The 18455-nt window shown below is 51.1% G+C and overlaps 1 protein-coding gene across 2 annotated transcripts; it reads left to right on the top strand.

The window, feature by feature from the left end:
- Positions 1–997: 997 nt before the first annotated feature.
- Positions 998–15425, top strand: LOC113974083 (short-chain specific acyl-CoA dehydrogenase, mitochondrial-like). Of its 2 annotated transcripts, XM_027696889.1 has the most exons (13): positions 998–1217; positions 1677–1790; positions 2287–2398; positions 2636–2808; positions 8214–8374; positions 10047–10196; positions 10381–10492; positions 10854–11005; positions 11281–11451; positions 12644–12781; positions 13045–13140; positions 13383–13439; positions 14086–15425. In XM_027696889.1, the coding sequence occupies exons 1-13, from the start codon at positions 1007–1009 to the stop codon at positions 14236–14238; spliced, it is 1800 nt and encodes a 599-aa protein (XP_027552690.1). In that variant the 5' UTR covers positions 998–1006; the 3' UTR covers positions 14239–15425. The 2 variants fall into 2 exon arrangements, with proteins under 2 accessions (XP_027552690.1, XP_027552691.1); XM_027696890.1 differs by lacking the exons at positions 8214–8374; positions 10047–10196; positions 10381–10492; ... (4 more) ...; positions 13383–13439; positions 14086–15425 and adding an exon at positions 3654–7735.
- The last annotated feature ends 3030 nt before the right edge of the window (positions 15426–18455 follow it).

Genomic DNA, 18455 nt, shown 5'->3' with positions numbered 1-18455 from the left:
CCCATGCAGTGAGGAGGGTTTAGGAGCCTTGGCTGGACAGGCTTTTGTGAAATTGCTTTTGGTTGGCAGTAGGAGGTGTGTTCTGCTCACAGGCAGCAGCAAACATCACTAACCACTGCTCTAAATGTGGTTCTGGTCGTGGGGAGCATGTTCAGTTTTGGTTGGAGACTGAAAAGAGGATGCAGATGTTTCTTGTTCTTGCCCCAGTTCCCCAGAGGGCTGGAGGTGAGTCTTAGCAGCTCTTGCGCGCCTACTGCGGGCTGGTGGGCTGCCCCTCTTTGGGAGGAAATGCATCCTTTCCTCCGTCTGATGCTCCTGTGAGTCACTCCAAGTGGGACCTCCCCAGTCCCTCTCACCAGGCTCAGGACACTCGTCCGGGGTCTGCTGCTGTCACCTCCGGTGTGTGCTCACCGGGGGTGGGTGATGATGGCACTGCCGGGAGAGTGGCTGACCCAGGAGACCCTTCCAGGGGCACAGGGAGGTGTCACTGCCCCACTCCCCAGGGGCAGCAGTGGCCGGGGTGTCCCTAGGCCCGGGCAGCAGGGGGGTGTCGCTCCGTGGCATCCCCTTGCTGACACCGTACTGGCTCCCCGAAAAGTGCCCTAAACAGACCGTCCCATGACCACACCGAGGCTCTCGGGGGACACCCGCTCTGTGATCACCGGCCGTGCTTTCGTCACCAGGGTGATGCCAGCGAGGGGTGATGCCCGGCTCCCCAGGCAGGAGCGGGGCGGGGGGTGGCCGCCGGCAGCGGGGCAGGGGGAGGAGGGCTGGTTTTGTTTGTTTCTTGTGGTTTTTTCTCCCCTCAGGTAACTCCCCTCCGGCCCGGCCCGCAGCGTACCCGGGGGTCCCGATGCCGCGGCTCTGGGGTCACCCATCCGGGCGCGGCCGCGCCGGGCCCTGCTGAGCTTCGGGCGCGGCGTTGCCGGGCAACGGCCCCCTTGCCCCGCCCCGCCCCGCGCTCCCATAGCTACCGAGGCGGGCAGCGGCCATCTTGGCGGCGGCCATGAGCGGCTCCAGGGCGCGGGCGGCGGCGGCGGCGGCGGCGGGGCCGGACAAGAAGCCGCCGCCGGGATCCGCGGGACCGCTGAGCCGCCTGCGGGGCCGCCGCGGATCGGCCGATGCGGCACCGCGGCCGCCCTGGACCGAGTCCGAGTTGCTGGCGCTGGAGACCGTCCGGCCCGAGCACGTCCTGGGGCTGTGCCGGGTGACGGAGAGTGAGTGCGGGCCGGGCCCGGCGCGGCGGGGGCTCCGCGGGGCTCTGCGGGACGGGCCCCCGGGGCGGGAGCGGCGGGTCCCCGGGGGAAGCGGCGGGGAGGGAGCGCTCGGGCGGCGGTGGCCGCAGCAGAGCGGGGTGTGCCCACCGGCAGCTTCCTTACAACTTCCAGAAAGTTTGGGGTGTTTGAGGGGGTTTTTTGTGGATTTTTCGTTTTGTCTTTGTTTTCTGCTGGGATGCTGATCTCTGCTTTTCTCCTCCGATCCTTTCCCTTTCTCGCTCCGCTACCTGGCACCTACCGTGCCTTTGTTTCTTCTGTCCTTAACTTTGTCCTGCTTTCGTGAAGCTTCTGCAAAACAATGAGCCCCTTAACGGGCTGGCAGTAGCAAAAAAGGAAATTAATTTGGTAAGTGATCAGGGGTATTTTGAAATGTTACTGTATGTTTTTTCTCTCTTCTAGATTATTTATGCAAACCTGAGGACAACATTTACAACATTGACTTCACCAGGTTTAAGATCCGGGACCTTGAAACTGGAACAGTGCTGTTTGAAATTGCAAAGCCATCTGCCTCAGGTACATCATACTAACATTGCAGGGACAGTAGAGACTCAGAGAGCTGAGAAGTTGCAATGCAGGACCCATGCAAACCAAGCAGAAAGGTCCTTTGATATGTCCTGGTGACTGAATTCCTTGCCTTTAAGCATAGGACTGAGTTTATCTCTGCTGAGAAACTTGTCATAAAAATGTGATTTTCGTGAGATAGGGGAGTCCTATCAGCTGCAAATCTTTCCTTTTTGGGCTTGTTATGGTACAGAGTTGGTTTCATGTGCTTTCATGTGATGGGGTATATCCTGTGAGATCAGCTCTGAAGCCACCAAATACCAACTGTCACTGCAAATCTTTTAGATTTTTATTTAGTGCCAGTATAAGAATCAGACCAATTATTAAATGTATTTACATTCAGTACCTAAGCAATAGCCAGCCTGTGCTGATGCACTCACTGGCCCAGTATCACCTTACATGGACACACAGTATCAGCAGAGTAACTCTGAGCTGGTGTGTTTTCTAGAGCACGAGGAGGAGGATGAGGAGGACAGCAGCGAACTGGATGCGAGTGCAGGTCGCTTTGTTCGGTACCAGTTCACCCCAGCGTTCCTCCGGCTTCGGACCGTTGGTGCAACGTGAGTGTGGATTCATGGAATGAGGGGAGAGTTGGGTGTTTACAAACTGTCACTTGACAGTTTGTAACAAAACTGTGTCAAAGATTGGAGAGGGCCCATCTTACACTACAAATATCGATGTCTCTCTCTGGAGTGATCTGTTGCACACTTGTGTAGCCTCAGGTCCAAGGCTCTGTTCTTCCCAATAGGAAGAGAGGTATATCATCCTAGCTGCTTTTTCCTACTTTCTGTGTGCAGAGTGGAATTCACAGTGGGAGAAAAGCCGGTGTCAAACTTCCGAATGATTGAGAGGCATTACTTCCGAGATCGTTTGCTGAAGAACTTTGACTTTGATTTTGGCTTCTGCATCCCCAGTAGCAGGAACACATGTGAACACATCTATGAATTCCCTCAGCTCTCAGAAGACCTTAGTAAGTACCTCCTTTGCCACGCTGAATGGTGTTTTGTTTGTGTGCATCTGCTCATTTTCTCCCTGTCTCTGCTTGTAAAAGAAGTTGTGACTGGGATGGAGGCGACAGGAACAAACAGATACAGGTTCCTGGTTTAAGCAGTGTGTAATCTTGTCTGAATTACACATTTGTGCTGCAAAGCCTCCTCCTTTGAAAATGAAAGCCTAAGACAACCTGTGCTAAGTCACAGGCTGCGAGAACTGATCAGTCAGAGGGCTGACACACCTAATGCCTCGTAGTGTAGCCCAGAAGAAAACAAAACCCTGAAAAAGGGTTCTTTTGGTAGCCACCCATCTGTTTTCACCGCTTGCTTTGTTAGGGCTTGAGCCTCCTGCTTTGGAACAGAACTGAGGGGGTGTGTTTGAGCCTACCGAGATCTCTGCAAATACACATTGCGTGGGATATGTTTGACCTCAGGGGGTGGATAGAGCAGGAGCACGTGAGCCCTCCTGGGGCTGCCTGGATGCAGGAGGAGAGACAGGGTTTGTACCCTGCCTGTGTACGTGTGGGGAGTGCTCCTTCTGCTTACAGATGTGATCACTGCTCTGCTCCAGTCACGGCTCTGACAGTTGCCAAGGTCCTTTTGAGTAAAATTGCTTGATCCCCCTTTGTTTGCTTTTAACAGCACTTGTCTTGTGAATAGGAAGAAAGGGCAGGCCGGAGCCTTTGAAGTGCGCTCAGCAGCAGTTGGCTTCTCTCCCTTGGGTAGGGCAGAGCATCAGCCTGGTAAATGCAGTGGAGTGGCAGAGCCCTTTTTATCCTGACTGTGGCAGGCTGTTGAAAGTAATGGAGCTTTCTCTTTACAGTCCGTCTGATGGTTGAAAACCCGTACGAGACGCGCTCGGACAGCTTTTACTTTGTGGACAACAAGTTGATAATGCACAACAAGGCCGACTATGCTTACAATGGGGGACAGTAGCCATCCTGTCTGCTGGATGCTGTGATCCGTTAACCATTCCAGATGTGCAGGAGCGGACTGGAGTTGCTGTCTCGTGCAACAAGGCTTCTTGCCAAACCTTTTCTCCGTGCATGAGGCCGAGGACATGAAGCAAAGGCGAAGGCTCCTGAAGGAAATCTCCCTGCAACACTTCTCTATCCGACACCCAGCGTATCCTGCCTCTCCTTCTGTGTTCCTGGCTACCTTCTGATACCTTGGTTAGGTCGTGGATCAGAGGCACAATTCTTGCTCTTAGTCTTTATAGTTAGGTTGCACTTTTAGTGCTTCTGATGCTTCACCTCTTGGGTGACTGTACTCTTTGAAGAGGTCAGATTGTTTGTGTTAAGCTTTTTCTTAGCTGGAAAAATCTTACCCCTTCAAGTAGCCAGTGATGCCTGAAGAGCAGATCTCTTCTCTAGTTGGATAGATCCTCTCTTTAGTGAACAGTGGTTTAGTCTGTAGCATGGCTGACATTGCTTTTTGGGGTGCATCCCAGTATTCTGCAGTGAGAAAGATAAACTAAGAGACTAATTCAGCTTCTAGACAGTGCAGGAATCTTTCATCTGGCTCTGGGGGCCTGAGCTGCCCCTGAGAATAGTTTAATCTGTGTTTTGCAAGAGATTTCACTAGAGATATGAGATAGGGAAAAAAGGTTTTATCACTCTGATAGCATTTCTCTTTGAGCTCTTGTCAGCAAATTGTTGCATGTTAGAGCTCAGGGGTCAACCTTAGAGCTGAAGTTAATCTCAGTATATTTACCATTTCTCCTGCTTCCCTTTGTGTAGGAATTTTGGCTCTTGCTACAGAATGTGTTGCTTTTTAGATGGACAGCACATTGTCAGCCTGGCTGGGGTGTAGGGGAGTGGGGCTTAGAGGAAAAAGGGAGAATGTGGAGAATCACTTGAAAAATGTGTAGGAAGCAGAGTTTCCCAGGCTTCACTCTATACTTCTAAACCCAAATGATCTGTCAGAGGTGCTATGAGGAGCACCAGCTCATTTGCTTTGTTTCAGTGGAGGTATTTAGTAACTTAAATCAGTGTTATGGAGTGGGATCCTTGGAAAGTGAGAATGTACATGATTTTGTTTTTAACTGCTGGGGTTCCCATCGCTGCTTTGCCTACTCAGCTGCTTATTTATGGTTTAGGAAGTTATTCTGTTGAGGTAGATACCACCAGACCAGAGGGAGTGTTTCACAGCTGTGTTTGGGATCTGGTGATGGGAGATAGCAGCATGCAGTGGGAAGAGGAGACCTGTGTGTTGCCAGTAGCCATACTGGGGCCCAGCTCCTGACCATGCAAAATCTCATCTATCAAAACCCTTTTCTGCCAGTTTTGCTGGCTCTTGAGACTGGCACTTTTCCTATCTCCACACTGGGCTGATCAGCTGTGTCTGTTGTACGTGGGAGTTAAGTTGTGTCTAGACTAGAGACCTTTTCTAACATTAGTTCCGTTTGTTCTTGAGACAGATGAAACATATCTCCTTGGTGGATATGGTTGGTTACCTGTTGTGTTAAGTAAGATTCAGTGTAGTTTGTTTAAGCAGGATTGAGTGGGGCATCACAAACCAGAGCTTATTAATGCGTAGACAGCAACAGGAAACCACTGCCTTTACCTCCAGATTAATGGAAGTAACTTTGGCATGGAACATCAGCTGGCACCAGGATAAGCAGGGAAAGTGTGTGGGGTGGCAGCCATGAAAGAATCTCCAGCTCTTGGGAAGATAGTTAATTATGATTAACCACAACAAATGACCTGTTCTGGGTGGAGCATTAATCATGAGCAACCACAACAAATGTCTTGGGAATGCGGAGGGGCAAGGTCTGCGTGGTTTAAAGATGAAGAACCATTCTGCTACCATGGATCCCCTCCAGCATCTCCACAGGCACTTAGGCAATCTTGTTTGGTTATTTCAGGATTAGTTAAAGCTGCTGGGAAGGTGGAGCTCGAGAAGCCTCCTGCAGTGAGTGTCTTCAGCAGGCCTCCTGTGGTGCCAGTGAGGTGGGAAGCGTTTGCTTTGCTGTGAGTTACATGCAATAAGGCAGAACTGCCTGGAAGTGCGTTTTTCACCCTGAAGTGCTCAGAAGCAGTGTCTGAAGAGCCTGCTAGTTATTCCCTGGGAAGCTTTAGCATATTGAGCTGAATTTTGTAAGTAGTATAGATCCAGGTGCCTTCAAATATTACTTTTATCACACTTCCTGTTACGAAGCAACCGCTTGCGTTTCTTGTGAAGTGTGGTGATGCCCGTCTGTTTTCTGTGTCAGTGTGTAAAGGCTCCTCAAAGGCAGAAGGGCCCGTGGCCAGCGCGGGCGGGCACCGGCGGGGGCGCGCACGGGGAGCGCGCCCCATCTAGCGGCTGCTGGCGGCAGAGCGCGCTGCCGGTGTGCGGTGCCGGCAGGAAAAGGGAATAACTCCTGCTGTCCTTTGCCATCAGCAGAGACCAGGAAACAGCACCGGCGCGGTGGCTTTCGCGCTGGTGAATGTATCAGCCATTCAGCAATAAGGAAAAGGAAAACTGGAGGAAAGCCAGGAGACTCGCAGGCAGCAGTAGCACCCTGTGGTTTGTAGCTGAATTTGTCTGCTTTGCCAAATCAGGTGGTCTTTGCCCAAAGTGCATGCTGCAGGGAAAAAAAGAGTCCCTACAAGAGGGCAACCCAGCACTGAAAAAGTTGATTGTAATCCAAAAAGTCAGGGATTTCCAAACTCCTGTCCCTACTTTAGTCACTTCCCTAGGATTCCTTTTCTCTTACGTACTTTTTATAAAGCCTCTTTTCTTTGTGGCAGGGATGATGTCTTCGGTAAATACGATTTAACAGACCAGTTTCCTTCCAGAGTGTGTGCACTGATGCTTTAATGATGGGTCAAAGCTACTTATGCCAGTGAGTTAGGAAGAAATTCCAGTGGGATCACATCCTTGTCATGGTCAGTCCTAGCCAGGTGCTGCAGGCAGGGGAGATGCTCTCAGAGTCAGTTGGAGTTTGAGCAAGGGAAAAGGTATCTGTGCAGACAGCTTCTCTCAGGTTGTGTGCTGAATTGGAAAGAAAAAACAGTTGGGATCACACTGAGTTCTGCTCTAACAAAAAAAGGGACCAAACCCATAAACTCATGCTAAGTTTTTCCAGTATTTGCCCTATTAGTGCAAGGACCTCTTTTTCACATCTTTGAGGCAGGTGCTTTGGATCCATGCCAGCAAGCTTTCTGGAGAGCTATTTTCATGACTTGAGTGTGGAATACATATTGCACCTTGTGAAGAAAGATTATCTCTTATTGTATGGACTGGATACTGCTGTCCTTGTCCTCTGTTTTTGGTAGGAAGTGTCTTCCTTTGTGTGTTTTCCTGAGGATTTTCAATGTTTCTTGCTGCAGAGGAGCAGCAGGCTCCTCTTTGGTGCTTGGGGATGTTTGTTCCACTTTTCTGAGGGTTCAGGAAGAATGAAACAAGTGTTCAGCCGACAGAAATGAACGAGGAAGGTGGTGGTGAAGCAGTAAGGTCCAAATGTAGCAACTCTACTTCTCAGTTCTGTGTTTCATCACCTCCTCTTCAGCTGTTTCCCCGGGTTCTGCCCTGCTGTCCCATCCCACGGAGCTCCTTCATGCTTCCCAGAGCCTGCCTGGCTGTCAGTGAGACCCGCGGACTCTCCTGTAGCTTTATGCTGAGGACAAGGCTAAGGGAAGGCAGCCTGGTGGAGGCAGCACCTCTTCCTCTGCAGCAACGGGACGATCACCAGCACCCCCCTCTCCTGCCCGGATCTCTGTGCTGTCACAGGACATTTATTTAATCTCTCTCACAGTGTGGCCTTGGGGCTGCTGGCGCGTGGACTCCTCCGTGCTGTCCCCTCCGGCCCCTGGTGCCCGCGGGGGTGCCGGGGTGTCCGTGCGGCCCCCGGTGCCGCTGTATTTGTACAGCCCCTGATTTTGTCACCAGCAAGAGGAATAAAGGACCTTCCTCCCTGTGTGGGGCCGCGCTGAGGGCCGGGCGGGGCGGGGCGGGGCCGGGGGCGGGGCCGGGCGGGGGGCTGAGGTGGGCGGGTTCTACGTCGCCAGGGGGCGCTGCTGCTGCGCATGCGCGGAGCGCGCTCCGTGAGGCGGCGCGATGGCGGCGGCAGCGATGGCGGCGATCGTGGCCCGTGGCGGAGCCCCCCGGGGTGAGGGCGCCGAGAGGGGCCTCCCTGCGCCGCGGCTGCTCAAGGGGGGCTGCGGGGCACGTGGGAGGGGCGGGAAGGGGCCTCGGCCTGCGCGGGAGGCGCCGCCCCGGTGCCCTTCAGGCCCTGCCTGAGGCGGGTCCCCTCAGCCGGGCGGGCGGCGCCGCCCTTGAGGGGAGCCACGGCTGTGGTCCCGGGGAGGGGGGCCCGTGCGTCCCTCAGGGACAGTCCCTTCTCCTTCTCCCACCCGTACCCCAGCGGCACCGGCGCTGAGCCCCGTCCCCGTTGCAGCGCTGTCCCTGCGGTGCCGCCGCCTGCACACCGTGTACCAGAGCGCGGAGCTGCCCGAGACGCACCAGATGCTGCGGGAGACCGTGCGGGACTTCGCTGAAAAGGAGCTGATGCCACTGGCAGCGCAGCTGGACAAGGAGCACCGCTTCCCGGCCGAGCAGGTGGGCATGAGGAGCGGGAATGGCACAGCCGGAGCCCCCCCGGCCACTGCTCTGGGTCAGGACCGTCCGGGCTGAGGCAAAATGTGCGTTCAGCTCCAGAGTAGCGGAAAACTGAATTTTAGACCGACTTGTGGGAGAGTTCTGTGAGTGTGGAGGTCTTAAAGCCCACAGGACGTTTTGAGCTCTTCACCTTTACTTGTGTCTCTCTGTATCTGGCTTTAGTACTGCTGAATTTTCAGTTCTCTTACCGACATACGTATAGGCTATAAAACAATTGCGTTATAAAATCAATTTATTATAAAATAAAATATTATAAAATCAGTGTATTATAAAATACTTTTAAAGGCTACACGTTACCATAAAAACGGTTTATAGTGAGGAGGCAGAGATGACCTGAGTGCATTTCAGATGGTGGAAAGAAGTGATTAGGAGATAAGAGATGCCTGTTGGTCATCCTCTGGGACTGTGAACAAATTGAGATTCCAGCCAAACCTGTGATTTCTTTTGTGGAAGGACACAGCAGTGTAGTCTGTGTGTGTTGAAATACAAAGCTTCAGAAAAACAGATCCTGTAGTGTTAGCCAAGAGGCTCCAAGCAAACACAGTTGGAGGCATGTGAGTTTTGTCACACAGTCCTCTTTCTATTAAGGAGTAAGGAAGGTAGCCAGGAAAGTCACACTTACTCAAAGGAAGAAAACAACTCTTTTCCTTACTGTTCTTATCTGTGAATTTTACGTTTGATTTTGAGTCTTTTCACTTGAATGTGTAGGGAAAAACTGAAAATGTAAACAGTGGTTATAAAGCAACATAGAAGGAGTTTCTGTCCTGTTCATCCTCTGGATTGGATGTCAAGGACTGATGTGTTGGGTATCCTTACAGGAGGGAAATTATTTGTTTAAAAATTCCCCCAGGTTTCTCTTAAAGCAAACAGGGGCTGGTAACACCTTATTTTTGCAACACCAGAAGCTTGACATCTTAAATATGAAAACAAAGCAAAGCTTGTTTTTTCTCTTCTATGTTGCAAAACATTAACAAGAGACTTATAGTGAGACTGTGAAGAGTTTATGGTTGCAGAGCCAGGGGTCCAGCTGAGGAATTTGGGGTGGAACAGTGTGGAATGTAACCAACAATTAAATTCTATGGGAAGCAAAATCTGGCTTTAATGAGAATGAAAAAAAAATCACCTTCTTGCAACGTGTTCTGTGGGTCATTCATTCTATAAAATTCTTCCCCTGTGCAGTCCTAGGCTGAAGTTCAGCAGACTCAAAGGTAAAGTTCTGATGATTTTTATCAGTTAGATGTCCCATTGAAATCTTCCTACTGACAGGAGACATGCAAGGGGAGAAGCTTTGGTGGGAGGCTGAGGAAGTGCTGGTGAGGTTCTGTCTCCTGATTACACCTTCACAAGGCTCCCCCTTTCCTAGTGCTGAAGAGACCTCTTTACACTAGCAAGAGCCTAAGTAACAGTGACCAAGTACAGCTCCTGCTGAAGTCACCAGGCCCTGGGGACACTTAGCAGTCTGTACAGTCAGATTCCCATTTCATAGGAGTTGTGGCGTCTTTTCCTCTGGGTGCAGCCCTCCCATGACCCTTCCTTATCTCCACGTGTCTGTGTGTACTTTGTGGGACACTGGTGGTGCAGAGGATCTGACCTCTCCATTCCCTGTGTGCAGGTGAAGAAGATGGGTAGCCTGGGGCTGCTGGCTATGGATGTCCCAGAGAAGTACAAAGGAGCAGGCCTGGACTACCTGGCCTATTCCATTGCCGTGGAGGAGATCAGCAGGGGCTGCGCCTCCACGGGCGTCATCGTCAGCGTCAACAATGTGAGTGTGAGGGACAGGGGTGCAGCCTGGCTGGCACTGGGGGGTTACTGATGGACAGGGGTGTCTGGGAGAAATGGATCTGTTCCTGTGGGGGGTTCTGGTGTGTTGGAGAGCATGTAGGCATGAGGGAGTTACTGGATTGGTTGTACCTTCAAGAGGCACTAACAACACTCAATTATTAAAGTCCCTGTATCTAGGGCCAATACTCAAGTTTGGCTCTGAAGAGCAGAAGCACAAGTGGATTTCTCCCTTCACCAGTGGAGAGAAAATTGGATGTTTTGCCCTCAGTGAACCAGGTGATGTGACTGTTACCATCCCTGTTGCTTCTTTCCTTGGTCAGGTTTAGGGTGGACTTTAGGTCTGTGAAATTGTAACAGTTTGTAGAAAGGTGGTTTGTAGCAGTTCTAAGTGAAGTCCCAGTGCCCAAGGTGTGAACTGCCATTCCATGGTCCCAGCTGAAAATGCTCATCCCCTCAGTGAGCGGAGCTCCGGACACATTGGCCTTTCTGCTCCCTGTCTGGGTCCTGTGGGAGGGACAGTGGTGACACTGCCCCAGTTGAGGAGGTGCCGTGAGCTGAGGGGGTGTGGGCAGGGGGTGGGTTTGTCCCCCAGGCTGGCACAGGGGGCCTGAGGCTGCTTTGGTGGTGCCTTGCCCAGGGAACGGGAGCGACGCGGGCGCGGCCTCCACGGTGGCGCGGCTGGACGGGGACGAGTGGGTTCTGAACGGCACCAAGGCCTGGATCACCAACGCCTGGGACGCCTCAGCCACTGTGGTGTTTGCCACAACAGACAAATCCCTGAAGCACAAGGTATGTTCCTTTGGATCAGTCAGGAAAAAGAGGCGGGAGTGAAGGAGTTGTATGGGAGAAGCACTTTGCAAAGGTCAGGATATTCTGTTCATAGGGCCATGCAGGCATCAAGCAGAGGAGGGGCTGATGTGCACTGGCTTTGTGCTGTCTCAGCTCTCCCCTCCCTTCTCCCGATTACCTGGACGTGTGGCTTATATGAAAAACAAAGGAAGCCTGTGGACAGCCAAGTTAGTGGGGAGGTGGCACCATTCTTAGGAGTTTGGGTCTTTTTGCAGGGCATTAGTGCATTCCTGGTTCCCATGCCAACGCCTGGGCTGTCACTGGGGAAGAAAGAAGACAAGCTGGGAATCCGAGCCTCTTCCACTGCCAACCTGATATTTGAGGACTGCAGGATACCCAAGGCCAACCTCCTGGGGCAGCCGGGAATGGGCTTCAAAATTGCCATGGTAAGAGAGGGATCAGGACACAGCTGTAGCTCCCAAGTTTTACCCTTTTGTAAATAATTTCCAGAGTCATGATCATTTCTCTGAGAACCATTCCCATAAAGTGTCCTATGTCATGTTAAGCTGCTGACCCCTATTGCCACCATAGGAGAAATCATTCCCAGAGCTTGATGAATGGTTAATTTACCACAGATCCTTGACAGCACTTTAATCATGGCAGTTCTCAGCTAAAGCAATGCTGATGCCACTGAGGTGCTGTCAGCAGGAGTGTGTATTTTAAGTGTTCTCCTTTCCCAGCCATCTATTTCTCCAGTTTGTACCCACAGATAAAGAAAAACATGGTATTTTGCCTAAATACTGTGGCAGAGGGAAGTTGTCCTGGAGGGCCAGGAGAACCTCTGGATAGTGTCTCAAGGTGGATGACAGCTGAGTTATGGCATGTGTGTGACTTCTGAGGAGGAGCCAGGTAGCTGGGAACAGCGTGTTCCCTGCAGTGAGGCACTGCCCCTTGCAAGTGGTCACTGCTCTCTCTGTAGGGGCAAAACACCCTTTGCTGTTTTTGAAATGGCCAAGCTCCCTGGAGCACAGCCCATTCCATTATGTCCTAAACTAACAGAACCTGCCAGTCACCAATCACTTTTGAAGACCCTCAGCCTGGACTGAGAAGATGAAGCCTTTTCTCCCTGTGCTGCAGTTTCTTCCTGTGCACAGTGAGGCAGGTCACCAGTTAAAAGCCTAATGGGCAGGTGTTTGAGCTGAGTCAGGTTATTGATTGGATTCACTTCTTAGTTTGAAAAATGCTTCACTGTGTGTCCTAATGATGAGGGCAAAAGAGGAAAATTTACCAATTTCCAGTATTTTTCAGTTAAAGTAAACTGAGCTGCACAGTTCAGGATTCTTTCCAGCTCATTCCACAGCAGATGTTTCTTGTTGTGCTGTTTCCCTTATTTTGCACTGGGCTTTTTTTCTTCCCAGCTAATAAGCAGCAACACCTCTGCTTTCTGCTCCCCTTCTCTCCACAGTGCCCAGTACTTGTTATAGCTCTCTATTCCTACATAACGGGGAATATTCTGAATCAAGAAGGTGTCTGACCAGAGGGTTCTGAGGCTACAGCGCTTCCCAGCAACAGAAATATGAATCTACTATTTTTGATAAAGTATGACTTGACTTAACAGGTATTTCGTGTCTTTCTCAGCAAACTCTGGATGGAGGAAGGATTGGAATTGCCTCACAGGCTCTTGGAATAGCACAGGCAGCTCTGGACTGTGCTGTGGATTATGCTGAGAAGAGAATGGCCTTTGGGTCGCCCATCACAAAGCTCCAGGCAGTGCAGGTACGAGCTGGGCACACGGGGCAGCTCCCCGCGGTGCTGGGGCTGGTGGAAAGTCCATGTGTGCTCTGAGGCGTGGTGTCAGGCACACAGTGCACTTTGCACTGCCTGGGAGAAACAGGGTAATAATTTCCGTTTCCAAACACTGTTAAAACGGGTTGTTTGGATGGAGGCTCCTTTCCCAGTGGTCCCAGGGGTGGGAGAATTCAGCTGTGTGTCCTTGTGCAGCAGAGGCCCTGGGCCAAAGGCAGCGTTTGTCGTTGCAGTTCAAGCTGGCAGACATGGCTGTGGCCTTGGAGGGCGCCCGCCTGCTGACCTGGAGAGCTGCTATGCTGAAGGACAACGGGAAGCCCTTCACTAAGGTATTGCCAGCCCTGCCTTTGTGCAGCAGTGACAGCAGGGCACAGGCTCAGGGCTGGGGAGCCGCACTCTGTGCAGGTCACTGCGCTCAGCGCTGGTTGTAGCCGAGGAGAGAGGGGTGGCTGCTCCCAGCTGGCACCAACGTCAGTCCTGTCTCTGCACAGCTGGGCTGTGAGCGTTCAAGCAGGTGAGGGGTTCATTTTTGCCACAGCTGCACCCTCAGTGATGTTTTCCTTCCCCAAAGGAAGCGGCGATGGCCAAACTGGCTGCATCAGAAGCTGCAACGGCCATCGCTCATCAGGTAACTGCTTCCATTGACACCTCTGATATACAGCACGTGGAGAGGGATGTTTGGTTGTCACACAAGTGCTTTGGGAAGGTGGGATGGAATTTACTAATTTATTTTTTAAACAAACCCGCCAACCAACTATTCAACCCCTGTGGCTGAAGCTGGTTAGCACAGCCTTCTTCCTGGGTTGTGGGGGAGCAGGATGGGGGCAGGGATTTATACTGGCCTGTGACAGCTGTATTACTAAAGTGATCTGTGCCTGCTGCTGTCTAGGATAGTGGCAGTTTTGAGTAGGATCAGCAGTGTGGGAGGCAGAGAACTGGGGCACCAGTCAGTACCACTGCACCTGGAACAGGCCCTGTGTATCTCCAGTTAGCGTCCTCTGTCCTTAATAAAAGCATCTTAGCTAAACACAGATCACTAACAGATATCTTTGAAGCAATTAATTCTCTGTCTGGGACATCAGTATTGCTCTTACCCAGCTCAGGTGCTGTTTATTCTTTTGATTGCAAACAAGCTGCAGTCACCTCCCTGGGTCCCACCCCTCCCAGTTACACCTGCAGTGGGCTCAGCTCCCGTTAAAGTGGCTGTGCTTGTGTTCTGTAGACAACAAATTCCTTGACCCTGCTTCCTGTCTAACTTGCTGCTCTTATTTCAGGCCATCCAGATCCTGGGTGGGATGGGCTATGTGACGGAGATGCCGGCGGAGCGGCACTACCGGGACGCCCGGATCACCGAGATCTACGAGGGGACCAGTGAGATCCAGAGACTGGTGATCGCAGGCCAACTGCTCAAGGCCTACCGAGGCTGAGGGGGCCAGGAGAGCCACACACTGCCCAAGTGCCTCGTTAATGGTGCTCAACAGTGATCAAGTTTGACCTTCTTGAATGAGGCCAATGATGGAGGTTTTCCTCACCAATGAGTAACTGACCCTCAATGTACAATGTAGTGACTCTTCCTTGGACAGTGTATGGCACACAGAGGCTGGACTGAGGTTTGTAAGCTGTGAGTGCAGGAGGGAGGAGGCAACCTGTGCTGGTAGGGCAGTGTGGGGCTTTTCCTGGAGCCCTGGATGGGTTTGGTAGTGCCAAAATGGCTTTGCTGTTCAGTGAAGTCAGCAGCTCTCCTTATGCACTTCCCAGCCAGTGCCTGTTTTGGAAAATATGTCACTACCAGGCACTGGATAAACAGTGCCAGAATTAGAGGTGCTGAGAGCTATGACCCCTTCACCCCAAGCCAGGCTGCAGGTCACAGTGCCTTGAATTTCAGGTGTGGAATGCAGCTGTTTGGGAGCTCCTAATTGGACACAGGCTGTGTGGAGGTAATCCTGCAGCAGGGCACTTCTTCCCTCTTCCAGCAGGAGAGGAGCCAGACAGGACATGCAGGAATTACATATGCACAGAGGGTCTGAGCACAGGCTGTGGTTACTCTCTGTGGACATGTGAAAACATAGATCAGAAAGAATCCCTTGAACTGGCCAGCAAAGCCCAGCACCTCCTCACTCTGCTGCTCTGGGATGCAGGGATAGAAGCAAAGGGCAAAAAAGCTGCAGTACCTGAGACTTTTTTTGTAAAAAAAAAAAAGGCCAAAGAAACCTCTGCTCCCAAATCTGCTTCTGCAATATGAATAAGAAAGGAAGTGCATGAAGGGGCAGTAGCAGCCTTTAAATCCCTTTTGGGCAACAAGGAGGAAAACAGATGACACACAAACCTTACCAGGAAGCTTTAGCAGTAGCACATGTCCTCAGTCAATGATCTTTGTCAAGACATTGCCTTTTAGAAGATTCAACAGCCATAGGAAAAGCTCTGAACTCAGGAAAAGATGGAGAGGATTAAGACCTGGACTGTCTGGTCCAGCCCCTTGTCCAGAGGAGTACACTAGAGGTAAATGGTTATTTTCCTGTGGTGCCATTTATTTAGACGTGTGGAGAGAAGAAGAGCAGGATTCTGCCATACGTGAGAGAGCAGAGAAGACAAATAAAACCAGACTTTGAAGGACCACCAGTCCCTCCCTATTTTTTTTAATGCAAATGTGAATTAATTTAGATTATTTTCTTCCAGTCACAAGACACAGAAGCAGAAACCAGCAGGGCCCGTGTGTACCAGTGAGACCAGTTCTCAGTGATGTCAGCCATCCATCCCTCTGCAGGGCGCTGGAGGGCAACAGCGTGTTGGGGCAAGGTCCTCAGGTGCTGAGCTTCTCCTGCTGCTCTCACAAACACAAGGATTGACAGAAACATGGCCAGGCAGTGCATTCAACAGGAACAGTTGTATTGGAAAACCATTCCCATGACTGTGACTGTGATTCTGTTGTACATTATGGAGAGCTTGTAGGAGAGAGATGCTTTTGTAGCTTGATTTCAGCCTGTGTCACCATTTTGACTGCTGAAGGCTCACTTCTATGACTCTGTGGGAGGAAGTGTGATATTATTTTGCACTAATTTCTCCTTGCAGCCACTCAGCTAGAACAGGAGCTGCAGGGATGTGAGGACTCTTAAGAATGCAGAGTTCCTGCTCGGTGCTCATCTGCACTGACCTCGTGTGCCGAGCTCCAGCGGACTCCCGGTGACCCAGCGCAGTCAGTCACACTCCTGCCACCTGGCTGCCCTGTTCCCCTCTCATCCAGCTGCTTCTCTCAGATCCCCTTTGCTGGCTGTCAGCACTTGCCTCTCTCATTACCAGCTCTAATTGGCTGCAGCTTCTCTCCACAGTGGAACAAAACCGCCCCCGTACACAGCCCATGGTGACAGTGACCACCTCGGCTGACACAGAACACCTGGAGAACCTACAACCCTGAGGGACCAAATCCCTTGTGGGCAGAGAATACTGGGGGGGTGAGCATCAAGTAATGGCCTGTTCTTGGGAGAGCCCTGCTGCTGTGCCTGTGGGCAGAACCTGCTTTTGGGAATGCCTGGATGCAATACCTTCCCTGCTGCCACAGGGTCAGAGAGAGCTCAGTGACCTGTGACACTGCACTGGTCACCGCACACTTACACAAAAAGACCCAGAGCAAAGCCATGGCTTTTCTCAGAGCAAGATACTACAAGCTTACTCCTCACTGCTGCTGGCTGAGAGAACTCTGTGCTGCCTGTGCCTCTGCTCCTCAGGGCTGCTGCAAAAGAACTGCTGAACGTGCAAAACACAAACGAGTTTTGCAGCATTAAATGAGGAGCTCTTACCCAGCCACCCCCAGACAGCACCATCCCAGCCAGGTGTGGGCAGGGCCGGGATCTCCTTGGGAAGAAGGAGCTGTTGCAGGGGAAGCTTTAACTTTTTATCACTTTACAAACTCGGCCAACACCGCAGAGTTGGGGCACCGAGATGGGAAAATCAGGTCATACGTAAATTAGAAACAATTAAGGGGAAGGAGATAAGCCACTTCTCCAGGACAAAAGCGACACTTCTCAAGGACATTGTGGTTTTTGCCCCACAGTGCTCTAAGTGTGCATGAAACTGGTTATGAGGCAGATTGCTGGGGATGAAACGGGGAGCCTGAACTAGATTCCTTTCTTAGGAAACAGTTACAGTAACAAGGACCTTAAAATTGATAGATTTTTTTATCACATATAAAGCTCACAGAGTCTTCATTTGAGTTCCCAACAGACTAAAGGAAGAGGAGAGCTGTTCTGGGCTGCTACAATTAAATACACACAGGTGAGAAACACTTAACAACTCCTGGGGAGCACAGACACGAGATACATCCTTTCTGTCCCATCTCTCACCAGCAATGATGAGCTGCCTGGAGTCTGGCTCCCCCTTGGAAGCATCTGCCTCACAGCACAGCAGGACAGGGCTCATCACTCCATTGCACACAATTCCAAAAAATAACCCGGAAGTGCCATTTCAGCCTTCCATGTTTAAGCAAGCAAGTTTTACAGGACTCAGCTGAACCTGCTGCAGTACTGCTTTCACAGCACAACAGTCTGCTCCACCAGTCTCTTCTGACAGCGTTAGCTGTTAGAAAAAAAAGGACAAATTTATTTTGATTTTAAATTAAAACTTTGTTTTGTCCAAGTTGAGAGCCCTCAACACAGACCACACATTCAGGTTATGTTGGGAAGTTGGAAAGCATGGAAAACACCAAATTTGAAAGACATCCTGAGGTAAAAAACCCAATTGCCTGTAAGAATAAGAGGAAGAAGACATGGAATAGAGGTAAGAAAATGTGACAGTGCTGTAACTTGAATGAAAAATGGAGTTCATTACCATTTACTTAAAAAATTAATTTCAAATTCTACTCACTACTTGTATAAAAAGAAAAATACTTGGGAGCCTTCCCTCCACTTCCCCCTCCAAAGAGGGGCTTCCCCTTCTAAGCAGGGGAAGTCACCCAACCCTCAGTATGAGTTTCCCGATTCCCTCAGTGAGTGCTTCCCCTTCTCTCACAACACACTGTGCTCCCAGGCAGTGCCCTGTGCCCTCACACTGGCTGGGTGAGGCTGTGACAACTGCCCTGGGTGCCCCAACAGGCCACTACGGACACAGGGTGACCTGCTTCCACTTCTCACACTTTCTGCCCACACAGACTGGCCACACACCCCAGGCCCTTTTGGAACTCCTCATGTTTGCAAGGTTAAGTGTGACCTTAGGGAAATTTCAGAATACAAACAGTGCCATTTCTAAGCTGACTATTCCCAAAGTAACAGCAGAAAACTGACTCCAGACTGTCAGCAGATTTGTACAGTACAGTTCTGGTCCGTATTCTGACAACTATGCTATAAATATGCTCCAGTCTATCACTTTTCTGCCAGCCTCATTTTGCACTCCTGCAAGAAAGCTTAAGTGAGTGAAAAAATTATTAAGATAATTCTGACAATTTTCAGAAGAAAGGGCAGGTAGTTTGGCCACTTCACCTGCAGGACTTTGTGTCAAATAGTTTATTATGGAGTTCAACAGACTGTTAAATGACGGCGACATCAGCAACCATACCAGCCCCCACAGGGACAGGAACCCGGGCCCTGCATGTCCTCCCGAAATCCAGGGGACCCAAAGCAGCCTGTATGGTTTGATCCTCGGGCAGAGACTGGGG

Source organism: Neopelma chrysocephalum, unplaced genomic scaffold (assembly GCF_003984885.1).
Source record: "Neopelma chrysocephalum unplaced genomic scaffold, ASM398488v2 Primary Assembly neopelma1_116, whole genome shotgun sequence".
Lineage (NCBI taxonomy): Eukaryota > Metazoa > Chordata > Aves > Passeriformes > Pipridae > Neopelma > Neopelma chrysocephalum.
Note: the sequence above shows the minus strand (reverse complement) of the source record. Positions and strands in the feature narration are given on the sequence as shown.

Excerpts from the sequence above, each read along its gene's own strand:
- LOC113974083 (XM_027696889.1), top strand. The coding sequence starts at position 1,007 with ATGAGCGGCTCCAGGGCGCGGGCGGCGGCGGCGGCGGCGGCGGGGCCG. Across the intron at positions 1,791-2,286 it reads TGCAAAGCCATCTGCCTCAG|AGCACGAGGAGGAGGATGAG; the intron begins GTACATCATACT and ends TGTGTTTTCTAG. Across the intron at positions 2,809-8,213 it reads TCAGCTCTCAGAAGACCTTA|CGCTGTCCCTGCGGTGCCGC; the intron begins GTAAGTACCTCC and ends TCCCCGTTGCAG.